Raw genomic sequence first — 23,155 nt, 5'->3', positions numbered from 1 at the left:
CTACCTCAAGAAACAAGCCAAAGTATACATGGTGGAGAGTCCCAAACCAGTATGAGTAGGGAAATAAAATGACCAAAGTCTCAGTGAGAGAGACCAAGAGACACCATTAAAAGAACACTTCCTGAATGGACAAGCCCTGGACACTCAAAGAGCCTCCTTTAATATAGCAGTACTCGCAGGTGCAGAGCACATAACAAGCTTTTATTTATTTTTTTTATTATTTTTTAAAAATGTTTTATTTATTTCTGAGAGAGAGAGACACAGCGTGAACAGGGGAGGGTCAGAGAGAAAAGGAGACACAGAATCCGAAACAGGCTCCAGGCTCTGAGCTAGCTGTCAGCACAGAGTCCGACGCGGGGCTCGAACCCACTAACCATGAGATCATGACCTGAGCTGAAGTTGGACGCCCAACTGACTGAGCCACCCAGGCACCCCAACAAGCTTTTAAAACTAACAAGAGACAGAAAGCTAGCCAAAATGACAAAACGGAAGAACTCTCCTCTAAAGAAATTCCAGGAAGAAATGACAGCTAAAGAACTGCTCAAAATAGATATAAGCAACATAACTAAACGAGAATTTAGAACAATAGTCAAAAAATTAATTGCTGGGCTTGAAAAAGGCATGGAAGACATCAGGGAAGCTATTGCTACAAAGACTATGGAGCTTAAAAATAGTTGTGATGAATTTAAAAATGCTATAAAAGAGGTGCATAATAAAATGGAGGCATCCAATGCACAGATTGAAGAGGCAGGAGGAGATTAGGTGAATTAGAAGACACAATTATAGAAAAAGAGGAAGCTGAGAAACAGAAAGATAAACTGACCCAGGATCACGAAAGGAGAGTTCGAGAGCTGAGTGATACAATCAAATGGAACAATATCTGTATCATAGGAATTCCAGAAGAGGAAAAGAGAGGGAAAGGCACTGAAGGAGTACTTGAACAAATTATAACTGAGAACTTCCCCATTCTGGGGAAGAAAACAGACACTGACATCCAAGAGGCAGAGAACTCCCCTCAGACATATCTTGAATTGATCTTCTGCATGACGTATCATAGTGAAACTGGCAAAATATAAGGATAAAGAGAGAAATCTGAAAGCAGCTAGGGATAAAAGGGTACTAACATACAAAGGAAGACACATCAGGGTAGTAACAGATCTATCTACTGAAATGTGGCAGGCCAGAAAGAAATGGCAGGAAATCTTCAATGTGATGAACAGAAAAAATATGCAGCCAAGAATCCTCTATCCAGCAAGCCTGTCATTCAGAATAGAAGGAGAGATAAAGGTTTTCCCAAACAAACAAAAATTGAAGGAATTCATTACTACTAAACCACCCGACAAGAAATCCTAGGGGGCTCTAAGAGGGAAATGTTGCAAGGAATACAAAGCACCAGAGACACCACTACAAGCATGAATCCTACAGAGAACACAATGACTCTAAATCCATATTTTTCAATAATAACACTGAATGTACATGGACTAAATGCTCCAATTAAAAGACACAGGGTATCAGAATGGATAAGAAACAAGATCCATCTATTTGCTGTCTACAAGACACTCATTTTATTTTGTTTTTTTGATGTTTTATTTCTGAGAGAGAGACAGCATGAGCAGGGGAGGGTCAGAGAGAGAGACACAGAATCTGAAAGAAGCTCCACACTCTGAGCAAGCTGTCAGCACAAGCCCGATGCGGGGCTTGAACTCATGAACCGTGAGATCATGACCTGAGCCGAAGTCGGATGCTTAATCAACTGAGCCACCCAGGTGCCCCAAGAAACTCATTTTAGACGTGAGGACACCTTCAGATTGAAAGTGAGGGGATGGAGAAATATCTATCATGCTACTGGAAGTCAAAAGAAAGCTGGAGGAGCTCTACTTATATCGGACAAACTGGACTTTAACGTAAAGGCAGTAAGAAGGGATGAAGAAGGGCATTATATAATAATTACAGGGTCTATCCATCAGGAAGAGCTAACAATTGTAAATGTCTACGCACCAAATTTGGACTCAGCCAAATACATAAAACAATTAATCACAAACATAAGCAATCTTATTGATAAGATTGTGATAATTGCAGAGGACTTTAATACTCCACTGACAGCAATGGATAGATCAACTAGACAGAAAATCACTAGAGAAACAAAGGACCTGAATGATACATTGGGCCAGAAGTACTTGACAGATATATATAGAACTCTACATCCTGAAGCTATGAAATTCACTTTCTTCTCGAGTCCACATGGTACATTCTCCAAGACAGATCACATACTGGGACATAAAGCAGCCCCCAATAAATATAAAAGAATTGAGATCATACCATGCACACTTTCAGATCACAATGCTATGAAACTTGAAATCAACCACAGGAAAAAGTCTGGAAAACCTCCAAAAACATGGAGGTTAAAGAACACTCTACTAAAGAACGAATGGGCCAATCAGGCAATTAGAGAAGAAATTTTAAAATATATGGAAACAAATGAAAATACAAATACAACAATCCCAACTCTATGGGATGCGGCAACGGCAAGTCCTAAGAGGAAAGCACATTGCACTCCAGACCTATTTCAAGAAATTAGAAAAAGCGCAAATACAAAATCTAACAGCATACCTAAAGGAACTAGAAGGAGAGCAACAAGAGCACCTCAACCCAGTAGAAGAAGAGAAATAACAAAAGTCAGGGCAGAAAAATATTGAATTCAAAAAAACAGTTGAACAGATCAGTGAAACCAAGAGTTGGTTTTTTGAAAATTGATAAACCTCTAGCCAGGCTTCTCAAAAGAAAGAGCACCCAAATAGACAAAATCTCCCAACAAATAAGAGCCCTGGACCTGATGGCTTCCCTGGGGAATTCTACCAGACATTTAAAACAGAGTTAATACCCATTCTTCTCAAGCTATTCCAAAATATAGAAACCGAAGGAAAACTCCCGGACTCATTTTATGAAGCCAGCATCACTGATTCCCAAGCCAGAAAGAGATCCAGCAAAAAAAGAGAACTACAGGCCAATATCCTTGATGAATATGGATGCAAAAATCCTCAACAAGATCCTTGCAAATCGAATCTAGCAGCACATAAAAAGCATCATCCACCAAGATCAAGTGGGATTCATTTCTGGGTTACAGGGCTGGTTCAATATTCGCAAATCAATCAATGTGATACATCACATTAACAAAAGAAAAGATAAAAACCATATGATCCTTTCAATAGGTGCAGAAAAAACATTTGACAAAATACAGCATCCCTTCTTAATAAAGACCCTCGAGAAAGTCCGGATAGAAGGAACTTACTTAAACATCATAAAAGTAATTTAGCTAACATCATCCTCAATGGGGAAAAAATGAGAGCTTTCTCCCTGAGATCAGGAACACGACAGGGATGTCCACTCTCACTACTGTTGTTTAACATAGTGCTGGAAGTCCTAGCATCAGCCATCAGACAACAAAAGGAAATCAAAGGCATCAGAATTGGCAAAGAAGTCGTCAAACTTTCACTTTGCGCAGACGACATGATACACTACATAGAAAACCCAACAGACTCCACCAGAAGCCTACTAGAACTGATCCATGAATTCAGCAATGTTGCAGGGTACAAAATCAACGTACAGAAATCGGTTGCATTTTTATACACCAATAATGAAGCAACAGAAAGAGAAATCAAGAAACTGATCCCATTCACAGTTGCACAAAAAACCATAAAATACCTCGGAATAAACCTAACCAAGGACACAAGAGATCTGTATGACGAAAACTATAGAAAACTTATGAAGGAAATTGAAGAAGACACAAAGAAATGGAAAAACATTCCATGCTCATGGACTGGAAGACTAATAAATAAATAAATGTCATTACTACCCAAAGCAATCTACACATTCAGTGCAATCCCAATCAAAATTGTACTGGCATTCTTCTCAAAGCTAGAACTATCCCTCTAGTAGCCTCTACTACAATGCTGGTATCATCAAGACAGTTTGGTTTGGCACAAAAACAGACACATAGACCAATGGAATAGAAGAGAGAACTCAGATTGGACATAGAAATATATGGCCAACTAATCTTTGACAAAGTGGGAAAGAGTATCCAATGGAAAAAAGACAGACTCTTTAACAGATGGTGTTGGGAGAAGAGGACAGCAACATGCAGAAGAATGAAACTAGATCATTTTCTCGCACCATACACAAAAATAAACTCATAATGGATAAAGGACCTGAATGTGAGACAGGAAACCATCAAAACCCTAGAGGACAAAGCAGGAAACAACCTTCTTGACCTCAACCACAGCAATTTCTTACTTGATACATCCCTAAATGCAAGGGAATCAATGAACTATTGGGACTTCGTCAAGATAAAAAGCTTCTGCACGGCAAGGGAAACAATCAATAAAACTAATAGACAACCGACAGAATGGGAAAAGATAGTTGCAAATGACATATCAGATAAAGGGCTAGTATCCAAAATCTATAAGGAACTCACCAAACTCCACACCTGAAAAGTAAATAATTCAGAGAAGAAATGGGCAGAAGATATGAACAGACACTTCTCCATAGAGGACATCCAGGTGGCCAAGAGATGCATGAAACGATGCTCAGCATCCCTCCTCACCAGGAAAATACAAATCAAAAACCACACTGAAATACCACCTCACGCTAGTCAGAGTGGCTAAAATGAACAAGTCAGGAGACTCCAGATGCTGGCGAGGATGTGGAGAAATGGGCACCCTCCTACACTACTGGTGGGAATGTAAAGTAGTGCAGCCCCTCTGGAAAACAGTGTGGAGGTTCCTCAAAAAGTTAAAGAATAGAACTCCCCTATGAGCCAGGAATAGCACTGCTAGGAATTTACCCAAGGGATATAGGAGTGCTGATGCATAGGGGCACATGTACCCCAATGTTCATAGCAGCACTCTCAACAATAGCCAAATTATGGAAAGATCCTAAGTGTCCATCAACTGACCAATGGATCATGAAGATGTGGTTTATCTATACAATGGAATACTACATGGCAATGAGAAAGAATGAAATCTGGCCTTGTGTAGCAACATGGATGGAACTTGAGGGTGTTATGCTGAGCGAAATAAGTCAGGCAGAGAAGGACGGACACCATATGTTTGCATGTATAGGTGGATTAGGAGAGACTTAACAGAGGACCATGGAGGAGGAGAAGGGGTAAAATAGTTGGGAGGAGGGAGGCAAACCATGAGAGACTCTTGAATGCTGAGAACAAACTGAGGGCTTTTGTGGGGGGAAAGGAAGGGTGGTAATAGGCATGGAGGAGGGCACTTGTGGGGATGAGCACTGGGTGTTATATGGAAACAACTTGAAAATAAACTATGAAGCAAAAATTTAAAAAAAGAAAAACCAGAATATCTATAATAAAGTCCTCCTAGCAAGGCAACAATCATCTGGAGCTGAATGGTAGCTGGTCCTCTAGAGTAGGTGTGTGCCCTCTGGTTTACATAGTTCTTGCCATTTTGTGTTCTTTTCAAATTGGAAAGTAGATTTCACTTTATATTAAAAAACAAAAACAGGGGCGCCTGGGTGGCTTAGTCGGTTAAGCGTCCGACTTTCGCTTAGGTCATGATCTCGCGGTTCGTGGGTTCGAGCCCCGCGTCGGGCTCTGTGCTGACTGCCAGCTCAGAGCCTGGAGCCGGTTTCAGTCTGTGACTCCCTCTCTCTCTCTGACCCTCCCCTGCTCAGGCTGTCTCTCTCTCTCTCCTAGAAATAAATAAAAATATAAAAAAAAATAAAAATAAAAAAAATAAAAAAAACATGAAAAAATAAAAGATTTTATTTTTAAGTAATCTCTACACCCTACTTGGGGCTCGAACTCACAACTCCTGGAGATTAAGTCTAAAGACTGAGCTAGCCAGGCACCCCCACAGAACTGTTTAAATGAAACACTTGAGGACTGTAGAAATGTCTGCTACATGGCTCGTGCTACTAAGTAAACTGTTAAATACACTCTGAAAATGTATTTTTACATCTAGTAATATAAGAGAAATTAGAGGAGGAACTACATGCATTTCTGTTCCTAACAAATTAGTCAAATGTTTACGGTCTCTTGCCTGCTAATTTCAAATAAATTACGGCAAAATATTTAAAGTGCTATTATGAAGTTTTTATTTCAGAAGAAGATTTATTTGCTTAAAAATGCATTTACCTGTTTCCTCAGCATTTCTACTTCTGAGGGTAAAGATTTCAATGCTGAGAGCAAATTAACTTCTTTACGTAAAGCTTCATTTTCTTCAACTTCTTTATTCAGTTCTTTCTGCAAATCAGTAATCTTTCTTTCCAGTTCCAAACTACAGAGCAAATCTAGCACATTTTGGGTAAATTAATTAAAACAGCTTGTAGTTACTGGGACAATCTAAATTACATGCAAAATTAGATGCCTGAATCAGACTATATAAAATTTATTAAAGAAAGAGCCAATGTTGGTTAACAGGTAATCTAATTGTTAATAGTTCTTCAATCACTCTTTAAAAATTATTTGAAAAATAACTCCTAAACCCTTATGAATCTGAAGTCCACAGAAGCATTTATCAACAGTGATACCAAATGATATTGAAACTTATTAGGCTATTGAAAAAATCAGATCAAGAATAATAGATTTTTAATTACAAGAATGTAGTTGCAAAATTCTTTATGTAGGTTTCTAGAGAAAGTCAAACCTGCAAAGAGGTAAGTCTGAAATTATAAATACCTTTTGGAACTTTGCCATCTATAAGGGAGGTGAGTTTTGTTATTTCATTAAAAGAAGATTGCAATTCCTTCTCCAGATCAACTTGCATTTTCTTTTTTGCCTCCAACTGGCTTTGATATAACTGAATATCATTTTCCATTTGCTTATATGTACTTGCAAGTTCTTTCTATTGAGAGAAACATTGCAAATTTACGTAAATGTACTGATCATAATAACTGCTTTATTATAAATACCATAGGAGTCACTTACCATTTTCTCTTTCAGTTCCAGATTTTCACTTCTAAGAAAGGCTGATTCTCTCTTGGCATCAAGGGCTACAGTTTCAGCATCAAGCAGAGTCTGTTTCATTTGTTTCAGGTCTTCAGTGCTTTCCTACACACATGACAAAAAAAATTTAGTGAAATCTAGCTTTAGGAGAGTTGGAAAACACTTCAGAGAACATGTACATATAGATGTTATTCTGAATTAATAAAAAAAAGGTGAAAATATGACAATTACCAAATGTTTATTTAGGAAAGATGAAAAAATATTTCCCATAATAAAAATATTTTTAAAATCCTGCCTTTTTCTAAATTACAGAAGCATTGTATAGATTTAAGAAATTGGTTATTGTTTAAAAAAGGCTAACACAATTAATTGTTCAGGTAGCTTGTTAAAATTTCCTATGTATTTTTAAGTTATTCTAAAACATAACAGGTAAGTAGTTAATAGTTAAAATTAAGGATATGAAATTACAAATTGAAAAGAAAAATACAAAAATCCAATGGAAAAACAGAAAAGAATAGGCAACTCACAGAGGAGAAAATACAAATGAAAAAGATCTACGGTCTCATTTTTAAGTGGCATTTAAAAAAAAATTTTTTTTTTAATGTTTGTTTTTGAGAGAGAGAGAAGGAGACAGAGTATGAGCAGGGGAAGGACAGAGAGAGGGAGCCACAGAATCTGAAGCAGGCTCAGCTCAGAGTCTGACATGGGGCTTGAACTCAAGGACCACAAGATCATGACCTGAGCTGAAGTCGGAAGCTTAACCAACTGAGCCACCAAGGTGCCCTGAGAAGTGGCATTTTAACATGACTTTAGCTTATATAAATTCAACCATGTGTGTTGGCAGAATATTAATGCATGAATGAATGAATGAATTGGATGAAGAAAGAAAAAGAAATAATAATGATTAAAAAGTGTGCAATTCTGCTTGATACTCTATCAACAGACACTCTGGGATTATGTGAAACCTGCCTTTCTTCTCAGGGCCTTAGAACAGTAAGATCACTTTTATTAAAAAATCATTTGTCATTAGTAACAGGTGACAGAAAAATACTAACAGACGGTAATAAAAAGTACCCTGAAAAACTCAAATGGAAACAAAAGCATGATGGAAACCAAAGTTCCAGCTAGAAATTGCTGCTTTCTTAAAAAGGGTGTTAAAAACTAGAATCAAACTGATACTTTCTTGAAGTAATCATGGAGGACTGAAAGCAAGTAGAATAGAAAGCAAACAGCAAAAATTACTGATTTCATCACGAAATTCAATGTTAGTTAATGTCATTATCTTCTACCAACTAAAATTATCTAGAGCTACAGTTTCTGAAAAATAACAAACTGTTAAAATAGTTATTTAAATTATGATGAGCATGCATTAATATTAATCAAATTGATGAAATTTTAAAATCATGCTCAGTTACATGTGACCCGTATAGCTCCAGGTACTTATCAATACCAACATAAGTGCTCATCTGAAGACACTTACTATATGGTTCTGCATGCATGTGCATACAATAATTGAAAAAAATAAAAAAATTCTTAAATTATTGATTTTTAATGGAAGCTCATCCCTAACTTACCTATATTCACTTAAAGAATGGTATCTTCAACTCTCTATGAATAGTTCTTTATCCATAAAATGGCAATGATAGCAATAGTCCTTCTTTCATAGGGTTGACAAGATTAAATAAAATACTATATGTAAAACTACAACAGTGCTTGGCACACAGCAGATTCAATATAAGCATTTGCTATAACAATGATGATGTACTATAAATGCTTACATGAGTACACAACAAAATAAACCTGATTTTTACCGATGAGTATGACAAGTCCATTTTTGTATCTTCTGACTTATGTTCTGACTTCTGACAGTCTATGTATTTCTGTAGCTTCTTAATCTGTTCTTCCTTTTCTCTAAGCAGCTCTACTTTTGAACTCAGCTCATTCTAAAAGAAGTGTGAAACAAAAAAGAGAGAAACATATTTAATTGGATTTAAATTTTGGGGGGGCTTAAAAAGAACTTATATTTAATAGTTTACATACACAGTAAAATTTAAAAAGTTGATATTGAAAAAAATAAATATATTCTTGTATTTTCTGAAATCATGTTCAGTTATGTATCATGTACATTTTAGGCCTAGTTCCTTATCAGTAGAAATACCAACATAAATGCTCACCTCAAGATCTTGATTATATACTTCTGCATGCTTAACTAAATTCTTTAGGTTGGAAATTTCATGAATTAGTTGCATCTGGAAGAGTATGTGAACAGGCAACAGAGCAAACCAATAGTTAATAAAGCAAAAAAAAAAAAAAAAAAAAAAAAAAAAAAAAAGAACCACCCCAAAACAGATTCATTTATTCACCACTTAAGAATCACCAAAAAACAGATTCATTTATTCACCACTTAAGAATCACCAAAACAATAAGAAGGGACTGAGAGATCAATTGTTCAAGCTACTGTTACAGAGAACCCCANTAGTTGCATCTGGAAGAGTATGTGAACAGGCAACAGAGCAAACCAATAGTAAAAAAAAAAAAAAAAAAAAAAAAAAAAAAAAAAAAAAAAAAAAAAAAAAAAAAAAAAAAAAAAAAAAAAAGAAAATAAGGAACCACCCCAAAACAGATTCATTTATTCACCACTTAAGAATCACCAAAACAATAAGAAGGGACTGAGAGATCAATTGTTCAAGCTACTGTTACAGAGAACCCCATTAAACAGATAGAAACAAACTCAACAGAAAATCCCCAATGCCCATAAAACAAGCCAACAAGAAAAAAACCTCAGCATGACCCAATTAACAGTTATATCATCTGTTAATAATGCTATAATAAAGTTAAAAGCAAATTAGTATGCATTCCTTGGAGGAAACTTTTAAAAGATACACTTTAAGGGGCTTCTGGGCAGCTCAGCTGGTTAAGCGTCTAACTTCAGCTCAGGTCATGATCTCACAGCTTGCGAGTTCGAGCTCCGCGTCAGGCTCTGTGCTGACAGCTTGGAGCCTGGAGCCTGCTTCAGCTTCTGTGTCTCCCCCTCTCTGCTCCTACCCCCATGCTCACTCTCACTCTCAAAAATAACATAAATTTTTTTTTCTAAATACACCTTTTTTTAATGTGGCTTTTTAAATTTATTTTATTTTTTATTTCTGAGAGAGAGAGAGAGAGAGAGAGAGCACGTGAGCAGGCGAGGATCAGAGAGAGAGGGAGACACAAAATCTGAAACAGGCTCCGGGCTCTGAGCTGGCTGTCAGCACAGAGCCCTGGGCGGGGCTCGAACCCACGAACTGTGAGATCGTGACCTGAGCTGAAGTCAGACGCTTAACGACTGAGCCACCGAGGCGCCCCTTAAACACACCTTTAATAGATTTTTGTTTTGAATTTAGGTTTATTAAAGTAACTTCATGTGGTTTCTTTACAATAATATTACTGTTCACCAAAGCTACAGATATATGTATGAGATTATCTCGATTCTTCCCTTGTCAATTCAGTCTACAGAAAATACTGAAAAGACGATGTTATTGGTTTACATTTTTCAATTGTCTAAAAGTATAAAGAATACTTAAAGATACAAGTATTTCTATTAAAATTTTTCTTTTCATCAAATATCTGAAGCATTAAATATTTGAGATATTTATTTCCAGATACACATGTCAAAACAAGTAAATGACAATTTACCACAGATAAACGTATTTTCCCTTAGAATTATTTAATCTTCATAACTTGATGAATCCTTTAAAAGTAAAGGCAAATTCTAGGAGAATGGAAGGGACTTAGGAAAACAGCATCTTGTTCGAATAATATTTTATCAATGTTTAATTCAGTCCTAACTAGTTTCAGATTCAGACTAGCATTAGTGTTGACGTTCCTATTTTAGGTCAGAGTCCTCCAACAGATATATTATGTGAGCCAAATTTGTAATTTAAAATTTCTACTGGCTGCATTAAAGAAAGAAACAAGTAGAATTAATTTTAATAATATATTTTAACCTAAAATATCCAAAATATTATCATTTGTTCATGTAATCAATATAAAAATTAAGGAAATAGTTTACATTTTTTCTTCCCCATACTTAAGTCAATTGAGACTGGCTATATTTCAAATACTCAAATCACCAAATGTGGTAAGTAGCTACCAAGTGTTCAGCAAAATTTTAGACATTTGTATTGGTTATAACTTAAATTGGCTCCATCTTTTATCTTTTCTTTCCTGTTTCTAAATTTTGTGAGAGAAAATCACATCTGCCAATAAGGAAGAACTAAATATTTAATCTTCATTTTAGAAAATAAACATTTAGAAAGAAAAACTATCCTACTTTCATTTGAAATAGCACTTTAACTATTGATTCTCATTAACAGAAAAAAGATTGAGTAACTTTTGTAAAGCTCCAAGTGTAACTTCCCAAAGATGTATTGTTTTAAGATGCTGAGCATAAAGAGAAAGTATATATGATACAATCAAAAGTTAATTGGTGGGGGTGCCTGGGTGGCTCAGTCGGTTAAGTGTCCGACTTCGGCTCAGGTCATGATCTCACGGTTCGTGGGTTCGAGCCCTACATCAGGCTCTGTGCTGACAGCTAGCTCAGAGCCTGGAGCCTGCTTCCGATTCTGTGTCTCCCTCTCTCTCTGACCCTCCCCTGCTCACGCTGCCTGTCTCTTTCTCAGAAATAAATAAAGCATTAAAAAAAAATTTTTATAAAAAAAAAAGTTAATTGTTGGCCACATAATATGGATTTCAACTGTAATTTTCAGCAGGTGAAATAAAAATATTTAACTTATGACAAAAGCCTCCAACTTGTTAAAATTCTAAAAATAATCAAGTTAAAACAGGTAAAGCATTGGAATTTACTTTGTTCTCTGAGCATCATACTTGACTGTGTTTACCCTCCTTCTAAAATCACTATTTAAACATTCTGTATTTCTATATTCTCATTTGAAAATTATCCATAGCCTTGGTGATTTATAAGACCATTGGCAAACCAGAGCAATACCCACATGTCTTAAGGCCATAATTTGACTTTTTATTCCTTTCTGGTTAAGCTGTTTTCCAAAATGGAGGTTTGGAAACACCTTTACTGTATATGCAGACTTACGTTCTTAGTTCAAAATGAATGGACGTTGCCAAAAGACCTTTGAACAGAGTTAAGTTTTTATTACTTAATCTATTAGGTTACCTTATTGAACCTAGAATTTTAATTGTGTCCAATTAAAGATGAAGAGAATAGGATTATTTCCCTCCTTGACTGTGGTTAAAAAGGAAAAAAAAATTGGGATGTGAGAGTCAAGTCTTATGTGTTATTTTGTAATCTTTTTCTGTGTGAGACAATCTAGTGAGCTTCAGTTGTTATTAACTGAATATAGAAATCATGTAAAAAAGAGAAATAATCGCTATACTTATGTTCAAAGTTAATTTTATGTCCTATTGTTTATAACAAGTACTTTACAAACAATTAGATGAAATTTGGAGTTAGAACGGGCCTTGGCAAGCACTTGGTTCAACCTCCAGGGTGGAAGACACAGCAAGTAAGCCCCCAAGAAATTCAGGGACTTGCTCAAGGCCTTGCATCTGAGCAGTTTGGCTCCAAAGACAATGCTCTTAACCATGACACCAGACCACCTCCTTCCTTATAAAACTCCGTTTTATTGACTGAAGTCCATGGGTCAATATATGCATTTTGTGTTTTGTTAAAAATAAAAATTTTAAATCAAGTTAAATGAAACCGCTGTGGAGAACATACAGACTGTCTCTTAGGATATATAATCATGAATGTAGGATTAACTTTAATTTGTATATACATAAATAATAGTTTTAGCACAGAATTCTTTCTTCCTTATTAAAGAAAAAAAGAGGGTGAGAAATGATACAATGATACTGAGGAAAAAAGCATTGTGTCCTTTTGGGTTATCCATACAGAAATCTTAGAAGTAGTTGCAAATTAACTCATAATTTAACTACCCCAGAATACTGGCTCTTACTTGGCAGGGTGGGGGAGGGGGGAGGGTAGGAATGGATTCATAGTCTGATAGCAGCTATGGATTCTTATTCCAGAAAAATGAATATGCATTCAAAAATTCTGCAAAATAATTTTATAATGTCTGAACTCTAAGTTGAGGACTGTCTGCTCTAAGAAATTTTAAATCTCTTGGACAATTTCTAAGTGTCTGAAATTTGAGGGTTTCTGAATTAGGTTCTCTTAACGTACAGCCTAATAATATGTATTTAGAAAATTTGGGCCACCTGGTGGCTCAGTCAGTTAAGCGTCCGAGTTTAGCTCAGGTCATGATCTTGTAGTCTGTGAGTTTGAGCCCCACATCAGGCTCTGTGTTGACAGCTCAGAGCCTAGAGCCTGCTTCAGAATCTGCATCTCCCCCTCTCTCTGCCCCTCCTCCACTCATGCTCTGTCTGTCTCTATCAAAAATAAACATTAAAAAAAATTAGAAAATTTAAGTGATCTGTTTCATTTCTAAAAATTTCATTACAAGTATTTAGTATGTAGTTACACTAATTTTCACAACAACTCTCTTATATGGAAAAAGACATGAACAAAATCAGCTTCCCCATCTATTCTAGTAATGTTCTAAATATTTAGAATATACTTTTTAAAGAAAATGAAATCCATTAATACATGGTATTCATGCATAAAACATTAAGTCAGATAGTAAAATTTATATTGGTCTCAGTAGAAAATGGTTATACTTTAGATAGTATTTCTGGGGTGCTCAACAAATTAATTGATAACATACAAATTACAATGAAATAATTTCTTCAAGATAAATCCACCAATAGGCAGATGCACCAAACCTTCCCAAAGACATTTGCAATTTTTCCTTCTTGTGCATGAGAACAAGTGAGACAAATATGCTTAAATATTTTTAAAATAACACAAATAAATTATTTCTTAAATTGTGTCTACATATGGAAAATGGTTCCTATATCAACCTTAGAAATAAGTGTCTTTAAGAGAATGATACTTCTTTTAAAGTATGGTTTTAGTTTCACCTTTCCATATCTCTTACCTCCTGATCTTTTTCTGCTTTTCTTTCTAGAGCCTCAAATTCATCCAAATCATTCTTTTCTTTTAATTTCAATTCCATTTCTTCATTTTCTCGTCTCAGTTGTTCATAGTCCAAAACCAGATTATCATAGTTGGCACGAAGTGAATTCAGCTCACTTTCTAAGTTTTCCTATTAGAAACAAAACCAGATTTTAAGATACACAGAATTCAAATCATATATTCTTTGTTTCTTTTAGATTACTCATGTAATTAATTTAACTTTATGTCATGTAGTAACTTAGGCCATTCTCTTCTTCAATATCTTTCTTTTTAACTTAATTTTATTCATTCTCAAATTAGCTAACCTACAGTGTTGTCTTGGCTTCAGAAGTAGACTCTTCTTCAGTATCTTTCTAATGGTCTAGTTTAATCTGGGGTAAAATAAAGGGTGTGCATTTTGGTAAACTAGCTAATTTAGAAGAGCAGACAATTTTGAAAGGAAATATCGTATAAACAATGCACTGCCAATATTTAACTGGAAAAGTTGGGAGGAGGAGTTTGGGGAGGGAAGCGCATACTAGAAAGTTCATTTGACCACAGTTTCCTAAGTTCCTTAGTAATAAAGCTGATAATTTAATTCTCTACCTGTCTGATGCCTGTTTTATTTCTCAGACAGGTCTGAAGTTAGGAAAGGAAACAGAAATATTATTTATTGACCTCTAATGCCATGTTTTACCATACTCAAAAGAGACTTGTTTCTGTTTTCCATACTATTATAGAAAGAGATAAACTGTAAGCTATAAAAACAAAAATAAACACCATGAATTTCCCAAAAATAACTCACTTCTAGAGGATGTTTTGGGGACATAAAAGCACTTTATCTAGAATACTCTCCTAATTGTAACTAATATGATGGTTAACTAATGGTAATAATATCCAAGCATCACTGCAATTTTATTCTAAAACTAAAATAAAATTTTCTTAACAAATACATTTATAAAACTATATTGTATTTCTTTGGATATTAGTAGCCTAGAATGTAAACTTGGACTCTATACTCACTAAGGTATTCACTACAGTATTCCTTATTTAAAGTTTTGACAAGGCCATATATAATGCATTTACTTTTATTTCTCAGTATTATTTTTCAGTATATTTCGGTATTTCAGCAATATTATCCCCCTTCCTGATGTGTCATTTTTCTATGATATGCCTGAGAATTTTGACTCTTAAAAAATCCACCTTTTTACCCTTAGGAGTCTAAGTAAAAACAAAAACCTAAGGAAAAAAAAAATCACAGATACCAAGATCTGCTGGTAAAGAACCAGAAGCAGAGGTATGTCTATTATGATACACCTACAGTATGAAATTTTTCACCTCCTCCACACGCCAGTTAGCAACTAGCAATGTAATCAGTAATTAGAACCAAAACTGTTACTGAAATTAAGTTAGTAATTGTAATGTGTTTCAACAGTGAACACTAATAAAAAATGAATTTTATAAAGAGTGAAAGTATAATGTCTGTGAAATACACTTAAGTTACCTGACTTAGTAGCTTTGTTGCTGGATTCCACTCTACCTCCGTTAATGGATCAAGAGTGCTACTGAAAATATCAGATTCTGAAGAGATAGCTATAACGAGGAGAAAAAGAAATTTATCCATAAAAATGTTAATAAAAATCTGATCAAAGGTTATAGTAAGCTCCAATTAGCTAACGTGCTCACAATATGATTGCCAAGAATATATTAACAACAGATATGATCATTTATAGTATTGTATGAATTAAGATCCCCGGTTGGAATTAGTAATAAAATATGGATCCTTAATAAAATATAGTAGCCTACATTATAGGGACAAAAATCTGAATTTGAGATTTGATCATTGTAATTAGACTTTAAAATGCCCTTTTAAAATACTGATAATATTGGAGACATTATTTTGAAACATATGTGTAATGTCTCCCTTCCTAGATTAAACAAAGTTTAAGGCAGATGTTTTATAGGTATCAATTTAATTGGGTAACGATTAGAACAAAACCAAACAATAAAACTATGTCATATGTGTTTCAACTACTGTGCATTATTCTTGAGACTTGAAAATAATAGAGAATGTTTACTTTCTTAAAATTACTAATATTTTTTATCATTATCTCTATCTGTAATTATATCTAAAATATATACATTTTATTAAATGTGTTTACCAAATTAACTGGATTACAAACAAAATCTTTCTTTACAGGGATATTTCATTGTTTTGATTTTTATTTTTTTATTTTAGAGAGAGGGAGAGCAAGTTGGGGAGAGGGGCAGAGGGAGTGAGAGAATCTTAAGCAGGGTCCATGCTGAGTGTGGAGCCCGACATGGGCCTCAATCTCACAACCCTGGGACAATGACCTGAGCCAAAATCAAGTCCACTGACTGAGCTACCCAGGTGCTCCTACAGGGATGCTTTTATAATTAAAAGCAGCTGAAAAAGTACTCACATTCATCAATTTCTCCTATCATAGTTACAGCTGCCTTTTGTGTTTTTGTTATATTTGCTGACATATTAAATTCATTTAAATAATTTGAGTCCTTCATTTTGTTAATTTTTCCAAGGCACCAAGTGACTCTTCGTTTTCTTTTAGCCTAAAGAGAAAGAAATTATAATTACCACTCACAGATCTGGAATCAAACATCATAAAACAAGGGAGTTAGTTTCCATTTTTGGAAACCACTAACTTGGTAGAATTCTTATTGAGCCTACATAATATCCTATTGGTCTAAGGACATCCTGCAAGAACACAAACTTTTAAAATCAGTGTTTAACCCATAAAAAAATGTGAGGAAACAAATAAATCTCATGTTGTATTTGAAGGTTTACTTACAAACATTTCTGGGACTTAATTGAAAGAATTTGGCGGACTCAAAACCCCTTTAAGAGGGTAATCCAGTGTTCTCTAGAAGGGAAGTTGCTGCAGCCACACAATAGCTACCTAAATGAGCACTTCTGAGCATCCAGCTATAACTGACAAGGGACAGACAGTCCACTTGAAATTCCTTCAGCGAGTGAATCTCACACACACAGCCTTCACAATGCCAGTTCTCTTCTAGTTCAGGAAAGCTAATGCCTCCACCTGCGCTCCTGACCTCATTGTTCCTTTCTCCCGTGAGACCTTGCTCCCAGGGTTATCTTTTCATCTGTCATCTTCACCAGTTCCCTCCGATTAGCCTGATACATGCTCAAGCCTCATTGTTTACTTCTATTTTAGTATTTTTTTTAAAGAGAGGATGAGCATGCATATGAGAAAGAGAGCAAGAAAGAATCTTAAGCAGGCTCCATGCTTAGCAGGAAGTCTGACCTGGGGCTCAATCCAAGTACCCTGGGATCATGACCTGAGTCATGACTGAACACTCAACTGATTGAGCTATCCAGGTACCCTATTTCCTTTCGATTTTATTAAAAAACAAAAACAAAAACAAAAAAACAACCTCTTCAGTGCATACTTCTCTGGAGCTACCATTGTATTCTTCCTCATCATCCATCTACTCCTTCCTCATCCTTCCAGAAATACCTCTGTCTTCCAGCTAGCTTTCCTCATCTAGCTAGCTGTCCTCACCTCTCACTCTGCTTTGCTGGTTTCTCCTCTTCTGCTTGTGTTTTACCATATTTCATGGCTACCACTCTTCTGTTGTCCCTCTACGAGGTCCAAGTATTATCTTATTTGATCCCCTCAACAATCCTACTACTACATCCTACTTATAGATCTATAAATGATCCTTTCTTCTGAAGCCAGTTCTCTCTACTGTGTTCATGATCCCATCCCTCGGGGCCATCTTAACCCTCTGTAAGGTGGCTTTCACTCCTACCACATAACTCAAATTGCTTTTGTAAATGAGCTTCTTATATCCAAATCCAAAAATGTTTTGTCTATATTTATCTTTTATTTTTTAATATTTATTTTATTTTTGAGAGAGAGAGAGAGACAGCATGAGCATGGGAGAGACAGAGAAAGAGGGAGACACAGAATCCAAAGCAGGCTCCAGGCTCTGAACTGTCAGCACAGAGCACAACGTGAGGCTCGAAATCATAAAGTGCGAGACTATGACCTGAGCTGAAGGTGGACTCTTAACCTATTGAGTCACCCAGGTGCCCCATATCTATACTTATCTTAATTAAGCTCTTAGAAGAATGTTAACACTGCTAATCACTACCTCTCTGAAATAGTTTCTTCTCTTAGTGACCACATTCATCTGGTTTCCTTCTTAACTCTAGAGCTAATCCTGGGCTCCCTTTGGGATTCTCTTGCCTTTATTTAAAAGTTGTCCTTGGGGTCTGGTCTTTGGCTCTCTATTCTTTTCATTCTCAACATGCTCCCAGAACAAGCCCATCCATTCCCATGACTTTACTTTGGATACTGCAGTACCTGATGCCCACATTGATATCTCCACCTCACAATTTCACTTGGTTTTCATATATTTGCATTTTCAAGCATGACACCTTAAACTGGAGATGTCCCAAATAAAACACGGAGTAGTTCCACTGAGCTTCATTCAGTGTTCTTTAACAACGAATACTGCTACCAGCTACCCAGCAAGCTTAGCAATGGTTGCAAAGTATTCTGGATACCTCCCTATCCCTGCTCCTCACATCTAAACAATCATAAAGTCCTATTGAGTCTCCCTCCCACAGAGCTCTCCCATTTATCCACTTCTTTTCCATCTCCAGAGTCACAGTCCTTATACAGTCCCAACCAATCTGATGCACTCCTTTCTAAAATACAATTCTGACTGTGTTGCATACAAGGCTTTTCCTTGTCCTTAGCATAACACAATATTCAAATCCTTCACTGTGGTTTAAAATGTCCCTGCCACCAAAACATTTTAAGTCCAAGAAATATATTATGTTGTTTTCACAACTTCAAGCTTTTGTACATGTAGATCTCTTCCTAAAATATTCTTCCTTATACTTTCTACTGAACTATTTTCTACTCATCAGTCTATCAACAAATAGCTCTTGGAATGTATTCTTTACACCAACTATGGTGTCTTGAACATAATGTCTATTAATAGTTACCTTAAGAGCATATATACATTGAGGATTTGCTTTGTGGAAAGTGTAGTGTTAGGCACATTCTATGTATTATTTAACTTAACTGTCACAGCATTCCTATGAGGTGGGGATCTAGCTATCTCACAGATAAGAAAACTGCAACAAAGTGTATTTAAGAAATTGCCAAAGGTAAAGAGTTAGGAACTGGCATCATCAGGATTCAAATCCAGGCAGTCAAATTCCAGAGGCCATCCTTTTAACCATGATACCATTACAGCCAAAAGATACCTATCTGACCAAAAAACCCTCTAACTCTAGCAAAAATAAAAAGTATACATACTGGAAGCCAGAATTTTGATCAGAAAAGTATACATACTAGAAGCCAGAATTTTGATCAATATGTTGACTTATATTCTTGATCAAGTATCCTGAGATTAATATTTCAGTTTCTTTAAAGAGAGAATATTCCCATATACCCTAGACACCTGTGGTTCCCAATCACTTGATCAACTTCATTAGAATTTCTTAAGAAGCATATTGCACATAGATTCCTTGTCAATATTCCAGACTTCTTGTGCATTTTTTTTTTTTTTTTTAATTTTAGAAAGAGAATGAACATGAGTGAGGGAGAGGGGCAGAGGAAGAAAGAGAATCATAAGCAGGGTCCATGCTCCGTATGGAGCCTGACAAGGGGTTCAATCCCATGACACTGGGATCATGACCTAGGCTGAAATCAAGAGTTGGATGATCAACTAACTGAGCCACCTAGGTGCCCCTATTCTAGATTTCTTGAGTTAGGATCTCTACATGCAGGATCAGAGATCAGTATTTTTAATGAACCTGTTAGGTTTTGCTGACACATAGGCCAACACACAAAATGTTCTGGGTTTCCTGAATATACTGTAACAAAGGATAAGAAATGCATAACTATATAATAAACATATAGGAATACCAATCCTAGTCTCTATATACCAAGTCTGAGTTGTCATTCCTTTAAATTTTACCTTTAATTCCTGTTGTGATGTGAGGGAAGAAGAGGTCACCAACATCCGTGTTAAGTTCTGAATTTTCTCAATCTGCACTTTTTGAAGCAAATCTTTTTCTTCCAAAAGTTGGGCTAATTGGTCTTTTTCCATTGCCTGGGCTCGAGTCTCTAAAGAAACCTATAGAATATAATATTAAGTTATATTAATGATAAATGTAGCTAGATTTTCAAGCCTTGAAAGAAGCTTTAAAGAATAAAATATTAAATTTATATGTGAACTATGAGAATTTAAATTTTACTGAAATAAAATACATCTTACCTATAGAATACTAATATGCAGTTGCCACAATCAGTAAATTTTCTAACTTGTAATAAAGTAAAATACACATTTCTTTCCATGTGACTAGATGGAAATATAGATTAGAACAAGGCTGTTAAAGCAATTCTGTTAATTGCCAAAAAATATGTAAATACTAGGCAGAGAGTCATAAAAAGACTTGAATACCTACAGCAAAGGAACAGATGTTCTCATAAGACTTCCATTTGATATTTTAGCTCATTTTGAAAAATATAACATATAAAATTTTTACAAAATATGGGACCACAATGTTAAAACAAATTATAATGACAAATATTTATGCTATCTTATTAGATTATTATCTTAGGGTCAGAAGAATTCAAGATAATGTGAAAATACAAAAGATACTTTTAAGTAATTATACATGGTCTCTCTTTTTTCACCTAATTCCCTATGCATTCATGACAATTTAGAAGAATATCTCTGCTTGGCCCATTTGAAAATCTCAAATTTTGCCTTTGGAAATGAAAAACAGTATGTATGATATATGTAAGCGATGCAACATTAAATTCTACTCCTGAAATCATTATTACACTATATGTTACCGAACTTGGATTTAACTAAAATTAAAAATCCAAAAAGAGTCTCCTGTAAAAAAAATAAATAAAATTGAATAATATTTGCATTAAAAAAAAAAAACTGCACTGTAAAAGTCACTGTTCAGAAAATGAAGAAACAAGCCACAGACTGGGAGACAATATTTGCAAAACACATATTTGGTTAGGGATTAGTATCCAAAATATACCAAGAACTTTTAAACCCAACAGCAAGAAAAGAATCCAATTTAAAAATGGGCAACAGATCCGAACAGACAACTCACCATAGATGATATATAGATGGCAAATAAACATATGAAAAGACAATGTCATTTGTCATTAAGGAAATGCAAATTAAAACAACAATGAGATACCTATTACACATCTATTAGAATGGCTAAAATCCAAAAAACTGCTAATAACAGTTGCTGAACAATGCAAAGCAACAAGAACTCCTAATTATTCTTGATGGGAATGCAACCACCTTGGAGGGCAGTTTGGGAGTTTCTCATAAAACTAAACATTCTTATCATTTTATACCTACTAGGATGGCTATTATATTAAAAAAAGTAAAATAAAATAACAAACATTGGTTAAAGTGGGGGAGAAATTGGAAACCTCATGCATTGTGATGGTTATGTAAAACGGTATAGCTTCTATGGAAAAACCAACCATATGGTTGTTCCTCAAAATGTTATACATAGAATTACCTTCGACCCAGCAATTCTATAACTAGGTATGTGTCCAGAGGAGCTGACAAGAGGGACTGAAATACTCGTACACCAATGTTCACAGCAGCATTATTCATAATAGCTAAAAGGTAGAATCAACCCAAGTGTCCATGAACAGGTGAATAGATGAACAAAACGTGTTATATTCAGACAATGGAATACTACTCATTCCTCAAAAGGAATGAAGTTGTAATACACGCTATAACTTGGATTAACTTTGAAAACCTTTTGCTAAGTGAAATAAGCTAGACACAAAAGGGTAAATACTGTATGATTCTACTTGCTAGAGGTAGCTAGAATAGGTAAATTCACAGTGACATAAATTATAGTAGAGATTACCAGGGACTGGAGGTACGGGTAAAATAAGAAGTGATTGTTTAATGGGTACAGAGTTTCTGTTTGGGACAATGAAGAAGTTTGGGAAATAGATAGTGGCAGTGGTTGTATCAGTACACTGTTAATGTACCTAATACCACTGAAGTTTACACTTAAAAATGGTTAAAAATGGTAAAATTTTGGTTATTTCTAACCATAAAAAATTATGACCCAGACCCCCCCCCCCCCCCCAAAAAAAAAAAAATAGGTTGTAGACCTCAGCTCTTGATGTAAGTTAAGACTCTCTGGGCATTTGGGCAGCTCTTAGTTCTAAATCCTCCCCTATTCTTTTTTTTGTTTGTTTAATTTCTATTTATTTATTCTGAGAGCGAGTACAGGAGCAAGGGAGGGGCAGAGAGAGGGAGAGAGAGAATCCCAAGCAGGTTCTGTGCTGCCAGCATGGAGCCCGACGCAGGGCTTGATTCCAGAACTGTGAAATCATGACCTGAGCTGAAATCGAGTTGGACATTCAACCGACTGAGTCACCCAGGCACCCCCAAATCTGTCCCTATTCTTTACTGAAATACACGGTTCATACATACCTCCTCTAACTGTTTTTTAAGATCCATTATTTCTTTCCTATATCTTTTCAGGAGAGCTTCATCACTTGATACCTCATTAACATAAGGAGTATTCTTCATATATTTGGCAGTGCTGGCAAACTGGGGAAAAACAGAAGAGTGTTAAGTGTTCAACATCAGAAAAATCATTAACAATATTTAGGTTTCTTGTAATTAAGTTTTATAAGGAAAGATCAATCCTCCTCCCAGGTGGCTTAATACTTTTGAACACAGAGAGTATTCTCTATCCTTGTTGCTTGCCTTGGCTGCTAGTCTTCAGAAGAATCAGGGAAATATCTCGAATACATATGCCAACAGAGAACCTACAAACACTGGCTTTCTAGACTCCCATCTACTTGTCAAAGTCCAGAGCAAATGCTCCCTCTCCTCTGAAGCTTTGATTGCTCTGAACTCTATTCCATTAATTAATAGTTAATTAATCCAAGCCAACCACATTGGAAGACAGGTCTTATCTTCCCTATAGTACTATAAGATTTTCTTTTTCTTTAATATTTACTTATTTTTGAGAGAGAGAGGGAGAGACAGAGCACCAGCAGGGGCGGGGCAAAGTGAGACAGAGACACAGAATTCAAAGCAGGGTCCAGGCTCTGAGCTGTCAGGAC

The 23,155-nt window shown here is 35.6% G+C and overlaps 1 protein-coding gene across 1 annotated transcript in view; it reads right to left on the bottom strand.

Moving 5' to 3' along the window:
• The window catches only part of CENPE (centromere protein E), an 83,179-nt gene that overhangs the window by 46,729 nt on the left and 13,295 nt on the right, over nucleotides 1–23,155 (bottom strand). Inside the window, exons 12-21 of the mRNA XM_039220823.1 lie at nucleotides 22,515–22,634; nucleotides 19,992–20,150; nucleotides 16,439–16,583; nucleotides 15,499–15,587; nucleotides 13,978–14,145; nucleotides 9,142–9,216; nucleotides 8,779–8,910; nucleotides 6,950–7,072; nucleotides 6,701–6,866; nucleotides 6,158–6,312 (exon numbers count right to left, since the gene is read on the bottom strand). Coding sequence (XP_039076754.1) covers nucleotides 6,158–6,312; nucleotides 6,701–6,866; nucleotides 6,950–7,072; nucleotides 8,779–8,910; nucleotides 9,142–9,216; nucleotides 13,978–14,145; nucleotides 15,499–15,587; nucleotides 16,439–16,583; nucleotides 19,992–20,150; nucleotides 22,515–22,634 — 1,332 coding nt within the window. The remainder of the gene's footprint in view (nucleotides 1–6,157; nucleotides 6,313–6,700; nucleotides 6,867–6,949; nucleotides 7,073–8,778; nucleotides 8,911–9,141; nucleotides 9,217–13,977; nucleotides 14,146–15,498; nucleotides 15,588–16,438; nucleotides 16,584–19,991; nucleotides 20,151–22,514; nucleotides 22,635–23,155) is intronic.

The sequence above is a fragment of the Hyaena hyaena genome, unplaced genomic scaffold, assembly GCF_003009895.1.
Source record: "Hyaena hyaena isolate Hyena2069 unplaced genomic scaffold, ASM300989v1 scaffold_914, whole genome shotgun sequence".
NCBI classification, from domain to species: Eukaryota; Metazoa; Chordata; class Mammalia; order Carnivora; family Hyaenidae; genus Hyaena; species Hyaena hyaena.
Note: the sequence above shows the minus strand (reverse complement) of the source record. Positions and strands in the feature narration are given on the sequence as shown.